Below are 11688 nucleotides of genomic sequence, written 5' to 3'. Positions count from 1 at the left end.
TTTTTTCAGTTTTCTTGGTATTAGTCATAATTTGATACAGGATTTCGTTAGATCAGCAGGTCGTTAGATCAGCAGGTCGTTCTACAAAATAGTGTAGCGGACATTTCAATATTTAAAAAAAAAAACGCTTTTTTTTTTTTTTTTTCTTATTAAAAAGATCATGATATGAAAGCAAATTTAACAATTTTTTTTTTTTTTTTTTTTAAAAGAAAAATTATACATAAATCTTTGAAAAGATAATTATAGGGGAAAAAAACAGAACAAATTCAGCGTGTCACATTGAAATTTTTAAGTTGTTGCTTTAAGGTTGCATACTGTTTTAAATATTAAAGCGACTACAAACATGAGACTTCTTTTTTAACTTAATTTAAAAATTTTTGCACTCATTTTATTCTTTAAGCTCTAAACCAATATTTGAATTAAATCTTCAAGACGTAGAAGAAGAAGAAAAAGAAGAAACGGGAAGATCTAAAGGAATTTTGTAGAATTTTGCAGGAACTCGTTAAAAAAGTGGTTTTTATCTCTGCGTCAAGTTGAAGATTTAGAGTTTTCAAGGTTGGAGTTTGCAATGTCGAACTTCAAGAAGAGCGAGGTTGTAAGTATTTAAAAAAAAGTACAGGACTCGTCTCGTATGATAAATGAGTGAGAAGACATGGTTATCACTTCTTTCGTAACACCATCTCTTTGTATCGTATAACAACGTTACAGACTTCTGCCTTAAAGAAAAAACCTAAAACTTTAATAAGTTCTTGTTTTGTCAGTGAAATTTCCATTACTCAGTTTTAAAATCTATGCTTCAAAATTAGTCACATGTAATACAGGATTTAAATTTCTTAAATGTAAACGAACCATTAAAATGTTCTATCATTGTGGTCGGTACAAGTTCCGTTAAATTTTTATATCAAGTAAAAATAAAGAAAACTAAGACAATTGTTTCTTAATTTTAAAAATCTTCACTATCAATGTTAACTTGTTTCTTATAAGGGTTGGAGTACTTAGCTGGTATTAATTTACTATCATACAACATTAATACATATTCAAGATCGTTGCACGCGATGATAGAACCTGTCTCTTTTTCACTTTTGTAAACTTCAAATTCTTCAAGGTGAGGGTGACCACGTTCTCAACATTCCATTTATTCTGTTCAAAGGTTTCTGCAGTCTAGGCTCTATCCATGTTTTTTTCTTTGCAACTTCCCTGAAAAAATCGTTTGCAAAGCAGTAATCAAGATACTGAACACAATATATTTTTATATTTATTAGTCAACGTGATATTCCTAATTAAGCTGTTGGGCTGACATTTTTAATTTTGTCAGGTAACTAAAGCAACTGGAGATGGCACTAAAGAAATTTCTACTTTTGAACTTTGTGTGTTTTTTTTTTTTACATTTGCAGTTTTTCTTTGAGTTGAGGGTGTTAAGAGCCACCTGTTGATAATTTCAGAACATCACATCTAATAATTTCTTTTTTTAATATTGCTTTTTTAATATCTCATTATTAGCTTAATAATTTTTTAATCGAGACGTAGTGAACTTTGAAGCTCACAATTTCAACATTAAAAGATCACCACGATCATGAATTTGCAGTGAATCAAAAGTTAAAAACGAAGCAAAAAATCAAAATTCGGTTACTTTTTTTATGATTCTTTAACAAAAGTTGGCTAATTTCAAATTTTATAATTTCGAATGAAATACATTTAAAATGTTTATTGATACTCATTCTTCTACTGAAAGTAACTCAAACGGTTGTGTGGTTTGCTTTCAGAAGGTTTCATTTTTGTAAGATGTGTTCTTATCTATCTTAAAATGAAAAAGAAAAACACATAATGACGTCAATAAATCTTTTTACAATGTTGTTCTTCCGATTGCAACAGGCACATTCAAGTTTCATCATGTTATGGAAATCTATTGCATATAAACGTCACTTAGACGTTGTATCTTTTATAATAAACTTAAGTCAAATAATCTGGAAGAATTTGCGTTTGTAGAGTGCTTAAGACACGAGGAATTAAAAAACTTGTTTTTAAATCCCTTTAGAAGACAATGGTTCGCACAAATTTGTGTATATTCATGCACATTTATGCATATTCATGCATACTTATACATATTCATGCATATTTATACATATTCATGCACGCTTATGCAAAGAATCTGATTTGCAATGTTTCAAATTGCAAATCAGATTCTTTGCATAAGAATGCTAATTTTTACAATAACTTTTTATTTGACGTACGAATATCAAACATATTTTCACAAGTTTTGATTCTAAACAAATCACATAATAACACATTATCGCATATACATAATAACACATATCGCATATACATAATAACACATATCGCATATACATAATAACACATATCGCATATACATAATAGCACATATCGCATATACATAATAACACATATCGCATATACATAATAGCACATATCGCATATACATAATAACACATATCGCATATACATAATAACACATATCGCATATACATAATAACACATATCGCATATACATAATAACACATATCGCATATACATAATAGCACATATCGCATATACATAATAACACATATCGCATATACATAATAGCACATATCGCATATACATAATAACACATATCGCATATACATAATAACACATAATAACACATATCGCATATCACAAGCAAAAGTAGAATAAGAAAAGTTAATATTATCTTTTTTAAAACAAAATGAAAATATCTCCGCATGATAATCAAGAAACGCAAACTTTAAATTTTGATTCCGAGTTCGTCGCTGAAATGGTTTTACGTATGTAGCGCAATCCAAGGATTATTTTCACCGAAGCTCTTTTCATTCTGAACTACATGAATGGATTGGCCCAACTGTCTATAAAAATGGCTATGAGAATGTTTGTTTATTTTGACTGATTTTTGAAATTTGTGTAAATTATACAAATTGCTAAGAAAATTAATGCCACTGATCATTATTTCCTCTGTGATGTTTTTATGGGAGAGGAAAGAAAGTGATGTTGAAATCACTGCAAACTCCCTAAAAGTTTATGCAACGGATGTTTATACGATGACTGATTAGAGAAATATGACTAAATCAAATATTGCCCTTTTAAGTGAGTTAAACCCAAAATAAATTAAAGTCAATTTTGTTAGATTATTTTTAATTACGTGGATTGTTGATCGTGTTAAATGACTTGCAATGAGTTTCTGCTGGTATTTACTTTATCTACGCGATTAGAGCCAATATTTATAATGTATTTGTTAAAGTAATCTTTAATAATCTACTTTGTTTTGATCGATAAGCCAAAAACAAATCCGTTGTTTCGTTTTTTTTTCTCTTTTTAAACCAACTTAATCACCATGCTTTCTCTTCACCATCTTCATTATCATGCTTTTTTTGCATTAACTTCATGTTTTCTTTGCATATGCGTGTTTCAAACCAATCCTTTACATTTAATTTCAAAAATGCCATAATTTGTTAATTAACTATTTAATTTATTACATTTATGACAAAATTAAATATAGAGGATTTGTTTGACATACCGTTGCAATTGTTTTCTTAATTCTATAACTTTTACAGTAAAAATGAGTAATGTATCCATAGCTTTTATTCTGAAAATGTCTTTAACTTTATCCATCGCTTTAAACAGATTGGTTGCTTCATTTCCATGTCTACTTTAAAATTTTTGATTCCAGAACCAAAAGTTTACTCGCCTCTTTGTTCTAAAACCACGTTTCAAAAAAATCCCTTTTTTTGGAGTAAAAGAAAATGTTTGATTTTGTTCATCGTCGCTGACTCACCTTGCATTGCTGAGGGGAAATTTTAAACACTTTTTTTAAGTGTTTTTTTTTTTAATTCAAATTTTTTTTCACGTATTTTTTAAGTATTTAATGTTTAATTCACAATAAAAAATGTTGTTTTTTTTTAATTTTTTTAAATTTTTGATGTCAAAGGTTTTTTTAAAGGTTTAAAAAAACTTTTCTTTTGTTAGCTAATTTAAAAGTTAATCATAAAATTATGTTTAGTAAATCTGACCAAATTCACTGACCAGGGAATAGCAATAAAGTATGTGATAAAATTAAATTTCTACATTATCTTTATGCATAATTAAAGTTATTATTTAATTTAATGTAGAAAAAAAAAAATTCCATTTTTGTTTTTTTGCATACTTAAATATTGATTATTCGAGTACGTGGTCACACAGGCCACAAATTGCCATACAAAAATATTCGGGCGACCTCATTGTCGATTAGAATGGTGAATAACCTTTTTGGCTGTTCCCGAAGAAACGCTCTGCGCAGTATGTTAGTCCAGTCCCACAGGATCACTCTCATACAAAAATTGAAATAAAACTACTTCGTCAAAGAAAATAAAATTGCATTTGAAAATTCTTAGTTTTAATTCCAACACAAAAGATGCCAAATGAAAGCTTTTAAAAGTTTTTCTCAGAATTACAGCGTTAATACTGATCTAAATGCGCATAGGTAATGCGCATAGGTAATGCGCATAGGTAATGCGCATAGGTAATGCGCATAGGTAATGCGCATAGGTAATGCGCATAGATAATGCGCATAGGTAATGCGCACAGGTAAGAAACTAAACCATTGTGGTTTAGGAACTAATTAATTATTTAAGTAGAAAAAACAAAAGTTTTACAATTTTTTTTTTTGCCGAATTAAAGAAAGTAAGCTGAATGCTTACAAGCTTTAATTTGGCAAAAAAATAAAAATACAATATAATTTCTAAGTTTGATAATCCCCTTGCTCCCAATAACTGCATATTTAGCATCAGTTTTGCATATTTAGCATTAGTTTTGCATATTTACACTTTAGAATTGGATTTTACGAAGCTGTTCTCTGAGTTCCGAAACCATTGACAGTTCAAACTCAAAGTTCAGACTTCAAACTCCTGGGTAAAACGCCAAACAAATTTAAAACACATGATGATTGTCGTAAAGCTGTGTGTTTCCTATGTATGGGGAAGTACCTTGGCCACGGAAATTGATTTCACTGACTCAAGAGAATATGTTGCACAGGGAATATGTAAGCTATGCTGTGTGGCTTTTTGTAAAATGTCCGAAGATGAGAGTATCACTCATCTTTCTCTTTTCAAGTTCGACACAATCACATCAAAGCTAGACACAAGAGACACAACAACAAACAACAACACGAAGCTGTAACTGTCTAAATTATCAGATAGGGAAAGTTGAAACTTAACGAAAAACACCCGTTCCAGTGCCTGGTTGATGATTACAAACAGAAAATGTCTGTGTCACCACTCCTATCCTGCAAGGCATCAGTGTCACCACTCCTATCCTGCAAGGCATCACCAGTATTCATGTCAAGGACTTTATTTCCATGAAAAAAATTCCCTTTAGCATCTTCAGTGTACATGCTCTTGGATCTATGCATCACCGCTTCCAGAGCCACTGTGAAAGGTACAAAAGGAACAACACCTCTTTTTTCATTTGTGCAACTTCCCTGTGCAAGGTCTACTTTCTGCAGAACTTTCCCCGTTCATCTAGATCATTTTTATTGCTGTAAAACTGTAAAATTTTGTAATATTCATCATTTTGCTCTTATTGTGATAGAAAAAAAAACTAAGAATTTTCAAATGCAATATATTTATTTGGAAGAAATAGTTTCATTTCAGTTTTTGTAAAAGAGCGATCCTGTGGGACTTTTCAAACACCCTGAGCAAAGCGTTTGTGTAATTATTCAAAACAAATAATTAAATTTTCTGTAATTAAATAAAACAAAACTCCGTAGCTAAAGGAAACCTATACGGTACAGTACTTGTGAAGTTTTCCATTGAGACTGTTTCAACTTTCGGCTTTTTAGACAAACTACCAAACGGTTACTTTCACTTTTCATCAACATTTTACACATTTGTTTCGCCCGAGGTTCTTTCTTTTTCGCACGAGGTATTCTTTTTTAAAGGAAAATATTAAAGATCTTCTTGCAGCCTTAGTTTATTCCAATTGATAATGCTGTTTATATGGTTAATTTCAAAATTTTTTGAAACCTGGTTTTTTTTAATTAATAAAATGTTTCTTGAAAAACCAAATACAAAACCACCTTTTAAGTATTTAGGCTTAATGAAACTAACATTTATGGTTTATGTGCTGTAACAATAAATGTATATATATATATATATATATATATATATATATATATATATATATATATATATATATATATATATATACTTAATCTTGCATAAACTTAATCTTTCTACTGCATCCAGGTTGACATTACATGGTACAAACTTAATCGTCCGTTCTTTGTAATCTAAGATCAGATCTTGGAAGGAAATTAAAAAAACTTAATACCATCATCGTATTCCTCCAGGTTTGAATTTTTGAACCAATTTTGAAGGACATAAAAAGATGACATCCATCACAGGTGGAATATTTAGAATCTGTAATAAATGCTAGTTTCATCAATAAGCTTAAGCATTCAGTTTGTAGGGTGCTTGAGTATTGGAGAATGAAGATAAATGTATTGTAAGTTGGGCAGAGGAAGAAGGTGATAACATTCAAATATTGAATGTATGCATTACTGAATATTTGAACTATTTATATATATTTCCTTGTTATATGTGTAAAAGATAAACTCATATAATAGATATACAAACTTAGATTTTTAACAAAAGAAACTACTCGGTTTTATTAATTTTTATCAAAAATCCGATTCGTCCGGATCAACTAACAAAAAAAAGTTGACATTAAATAATGAAAAAACTTTTTCTTTTCTTTCAACTTAAAAAAAAACAAAACAAAACAAAAAAAACGTGTCTATAAACAAAAAAAAATCTTAAGAATGATTTCTTGTGAAAAAATCTCTGAAAAATGTCGAATTTCCTTTTTTTATTATGAGAGAGATACAAAGTGTTGACCTAAAAAGAAGAATAGCATTAATTAAGAACCTCCACGATAATAGAATAAAAAAGAAATTAAATCTTGACATCCCAATATCATTCAGTCAAGCTTTGTCAATCTCTATTTACATGTGAAGAATTTCTCTATATATGTGTAATGGAATTTTCTTCAATCTTCAAGATTGAAGAAAATTCCTTTATGCATATACAAAGACATTCTTTAACGCTCGGCAAAACAAGAACAATGTCATAATATTTGTCAAAATATAACTTGCGGTGAATAAATTAATTCCTCGTTCTGTGAATTCTCAAAACTAAAACTATTTAGGTAAGTGGTTCTTTTTAAAAAAAAAATCTGCTTAAACTCGAAAAATAGATTCAGATATGCTAAAAGCATGTATATTATACGTCGTTTGAATAAATTTAAATATAAAATGATTCATTTATATCAAGAAAATTCGAAAAATCTTTCTTTTTTTTTTTTTTTTAAATATAAACACTTGTATTTAAACTTAAGCAAAAAAGTTTAGATTTGCATGGAAAACGGGTCTCCATGGCCGATTGGCTAGACGATATTTTCTTATACAGAAACCATGCATTTAACTAACGGAAAACAAAAGAGAGAGAGAGAGAGAAAAAGAGAGAGAGAGAGAGAGAGAGAGAGAGAGAGAGAAAGAGAGAGAGAGAGATGGGAACTATGGGAACTACGGCTCTGGTTTATAATCGAAGCAGAACAAAAAAAATCAAACTTGAAAAGCTTCACCAGCTTAAACATGTGATATTTAAATTCTCTACCTTGGCTCGAGCACAAGTTTATAAAATAGTCGAACAAATGTGAGTTTCTTTAGAAAGAGACAGCTTGTCTTTCATGCTTGAATGTAAACAAATTATATCTTCACTCAGTGTGTTCTGGGCCCAAAGAGGAATAGAATTTTCTTCTACGCTGGTGAACGTAAATATTGCAGAGTTGCTGCGTTTTCTAATTTTAGGAGTCGTTTCGCATATTTGAAAGTCTCTTTTTTTAATGAGCGGAGTTAATTCTCGAGTAATTATTTTTCTAGGTAAGCTAGCTGATAAGCTTCTCTGAGCAACAAGTTTAACGCCATCATTTGAAGAAGGAAATGTTCTACTGAGCTTGTGCGGTCCGTTAAAGTTAGCGTCAAATGTTTCGTTGGCTTCGTGAACAGACTTGCTGGGAAAAAAGCTTTTGTGCTTTGCTTGGTAACTGCTGTCTCTAGCAATTGAGAGTTGTACAGATTTGCTCCGACCTTGAAGACGTCTCTTTTGAAATTCTTCACGTTTATCGTCACTCCGTAAAGTTAGTCTGTAAGTACTTGTTCGCTTAAAAACGCTCTCGTTTTTAATCTCGACTTGATTCGCTTTATCGAAGGCAGGAAGGCTTTGTTTTCGAAAGAGTTTATTTTCAACAGCAGGTGCTTCACTTGATTCTGAGGTAATTGAAGGAAGGGATGAAGAACGTTTATTTTCGTTCAAATTTTGCTCTGCATCTTGTTTTTTTGATATCGTTACTAAGCGCTGTTGCAACTCTCTGAATGCGTTGGTGATTTTTAAAAACGACGACCTCCTTTTTTTTATGTTACATCCGTGCCCACACTCACCTGTACTTTCAGGACTCAAAGTAGTAGAAAATTGATACGGATAAAAGGCGCATTCATTTGGTTCCCGTAGGGATTTTGTCATTATGAAACTAAAGAAAGAGGGGGAAAAAAAATCATTAAAATGATACGAGAAGAAAAAAATATCTTATCAGCAAACTACTTAGTTTTTCATAAATACCTGTATTATTATAAATTATAAATTTACAGAAAAAATTATACAAGTAGTTCTTTGATTTAAACAACACGTTTAAACGTTAAAGTTTTGTAAACATTTCTATGATGGTTACAGAAAAACAAATGCTCTAACTAAATAACGATGTTACCTCTACTCTCTCTTAATGAAACTTGCTTATGTTTCAGTTACTTAATTTTTAAAGGTTATATGTAAATGTTTTTTTAAAATTAAATAGCAGCTTAATAGTTTTATCAACAGTTTAAACAGTTTTGACACGAAGAAATTATAGAACTTTCGCCTAAATTGCCAAAAAAAATTTTTTTCTCATCTTTTCAATGGTCAAACGCGATCAGTTTTTAAAAATGGTTTTTTACGATTTTAATCCAAAAAAAAGACCTTAATGAATATTTTTATCAAGAAAAATAGATGAGTAAATAAAAGTAAAAAACATTTTAACACACTACTACCATGGTTTAACATACCACTACCATGGTTTGACACTAAGTTTCAAACGTTTCGAATATTTTTAAAAAGTTACATATTTTTTAAACGTAGACTGCTACGGTTTATTTCCCTTGAGAGATCTTGAAAACTGGCTCATGTTAAAAAAAAACAAACAAACAGACAAACCTGTTTTAAATTTCTCGATCACCACATCAGTAGATATGTGCAAGTATTACAATCCAACAGTTTTAAAAATTAACTTTGCATTTTTAATTGCAAACAAACCGTTTTAATTAAGAATAAATGTGATGCAGATAATAAGAAAAAGTAGAAAATACGTAAATATGCCGAAATACTTAATGCGTCAGATGTTTGAAATAAATTTTTAAAGACAAAAGTAATGATAATTTTCTATTTGTATTTTATCTTGAAGATAATCCTTTTTGATTGAAAACACACAAACATAAATACACGTACATGTGCGCGCGCGCGTGTTCATAATTTACCTAAAAACGGTTATAAATATTAGAAATAGCTCAGAAATGGTAAAGAATCTACAGGCAATTAGAAAATTGCTACAAAACTTGAAACGTAGACGTAACCACTGCTATGTAAAGGAATATTAGTTAGTGGTATCGTCCACTTCTTCAATAACCACCTAAGACTTTTTCTTCTAGTTACCAGAATTTCAAACTAAATAACACTTTATAATATCCATTTATTTAAATCTTATCTTAAGACTCTTTTTTTTTTTTAGTTTATCGGAAACTCATTTCTTCTTAAGTATTTTTTTCCTATTGTTTCGGAATGTTTATTTGAATGCATTTATTTATAAAAAATTTCGGACAGACAGAAGCGTTTCTCAATGAATATTTTAAATACGAATTATTTTCCATGCATCCATATAACCTTTCCTGTTCAAATTAATTAATTTTTCAAAAACACCTATTAAAAAATGGCGTTAGTTTTCTACAGAATAATTGGTATCAAAAAAATACAAAAAAATTACAAAGAAACTACAAAAAATACCTTTCAAAAAATTAGAACGAGATGAAAAATAACGTTCCTTGATCCAATCAATTACTTTCTTTTCTTATTGTTTAATCCAATTTGATATACTCTTAATTATGCTGATTTAATTATGCAAAGTAAGAAGAGCCATTTTATTGCATTAAAGAAATTGTTTTGATAAATATTACCTCTTTCATATTTTTCAGTAAATATCTACTGTAAATATTTGTAAATTATTTTTTAAACTTCCTTACATTATTCTCCATTAGATTTTAAAATATCTTGTTGAAAAGACTTTACATTCAACAAACAATAAATTGATTAGTTAAAAACACTTTCACAAATCTCGTAATGCAAACGAAAATTTATATTTTCCACACGTTTTTATAAAGTTCGAGCCATAAAACTAAAACTCTGCAGCTTTTACTCATCTTTCTTGCAGCTAATCAAGCGTAGCTGTTGCTCTTTCTTTTTAAAAATTGAAAAAAGTGTTTTTTTTTGTTTTTTTTCTCCATCTCATTAACAACTTCTCTCTTCCATCAAAAAAGAATTTCTTAAAAAGATGTTTACGGTTGTTTGCGTAACCAGCCAACCTCTTTCTTTGTTATCGATATTTTCAATCTCAATGCCATTTCGACTCCTTTACGGAATTTCATTTAATGTTTTTGACACCTTTTTTTCATTTACAAAGGATACTTGACAACAATGAACGACTTAAAGGATCACACTTAATCTCATTGAATTGATGCTTAATATGCTACTAAATCATATTCAAGATTGTAGCGGAGGTAATATTAAAAAAAAAAGGCTTCATATCATATTCAAAGCAACTCTGACTTCAATGGCTTGTGTAGCCCATAAAATGAATTTGGGTTTTGTTTTCTTTGCCTTCTAAGCTCCTTAAGTAACTACGTTGTTAAACTACCTTGGTTAAACTACCTTGGTTAAAAGTAAAACTTTGAATCTAGTAAAATCTTTTTGTGAAAAACAAACAAACAAAAAAAAAACAACAACAAAAAAACATTAAGTATAAATTGATAAGTAATTTAAGTGATAAGTTAAAACGAACCTTAAGTCGTAGTTGGACGTCATTACTCCTCCGAGATTATCGCGTTGTTTTTTTTATATATTAAATTATTCCATTAGTTAAAGTAGCCTGCTATGATCTTGTCTAAATATGTCTGCATTTTTTTGTTAGTAACAAATATTTTTATAGAAAGATGTACAACAAAAAAAGAAAAGATTTCTTTTTTAAATTTTAAAGGGTCTAGTTACCAGTCTTTTTAAAAGAGTTTTGTAAAATGGCTTTTATTGCAATTAAAACAGAGTTATTAGTTGCAAAAAGTTTACTTAACTACAACGAATTAAGCCTACTTCTGAATTTTACTCTGGACTTCTTTTTATTTCCGAAAGAAAATAGTTTTGAGACGACCGATTGAAGTTTGAAAATTTGAATTACTAACTTTTGTACGAAGCCGCAATTTCGTTGAAAAAAGAATAAAAAATTCCACGCATTCGAGGATTAAAACTGTACAATATCGTTTAATGTTTTAAATCAGCGATAATGCACTAT

The 11688-nt window shown here is 29.5% G+C and overlaps 1 protein-coding gene across 4 annotated transcripts; it reads right to left on the bottom strand.

The window, feature by feature from the left end:
- Positions 1–6718: 6718 nt before the first annotated feature.
- LOC145187036 (uncharacterized) lies at positions 6719–11330 on the bottom strand. Of its 4 annotated transcripts, none has more exons than XM_090094831.1 (3): positions 10134–10310; positions 7662–8574; positions 6719–6884 (listed from the first exon to the last, which is right to left on the bottom strand). In XM_090094831.1, exon 2 carries the CDS (start codon positions 8565–8567, stop codon positions 7680–7682), a length of 888 nt encoding a protein of 295 aa, XP_089950957.1. In that variant the 5' UTR covers positions 8568–8574; positions 10134–10310; the 3' UTR covers positions 6719–6884; positions 7662–7679. The 4 variants fall into 4 exon arrangements, with proteins under 4 accessions (XP_089950957.1, XP_089950956.1, XP_089950955.1 ...); XM_090094830.1 differs by lacking the exon at positions 10134–10310 and adding an exon at positions 11185–11330 and having other exon boundaries at positions 6750–6884; XM_090094829.1 differs by lacking the exons at positions 6719–6884; positions 10134–10310 and adding an exon at positions 11185–11330 and having other exon boundaries at positions 7613–8574.
- Between the last annotated feature and the right edge of the window lie 358 nt (positions 11331–11688).

Source organism: Hydra viridissima, unplaced genomic scaffold (assembly GCF_058129835.1).
Source record: "Hydra viridissima isolate aposymbiotic clone 2 unplaced genomic scaffold, HvirCarnegie_v1 scaffold_8, whole genome shotgun sequence".
Lineage (NCBI taxonomy): Eukaryota > Metazoa > Cnidaria > Hydrozoa > Anthoathecata > Hydridae > Hydra > Hydra viridissima.
This window is presented reverse-complemented; position numbering and strand designations above follow the sequence as displayed.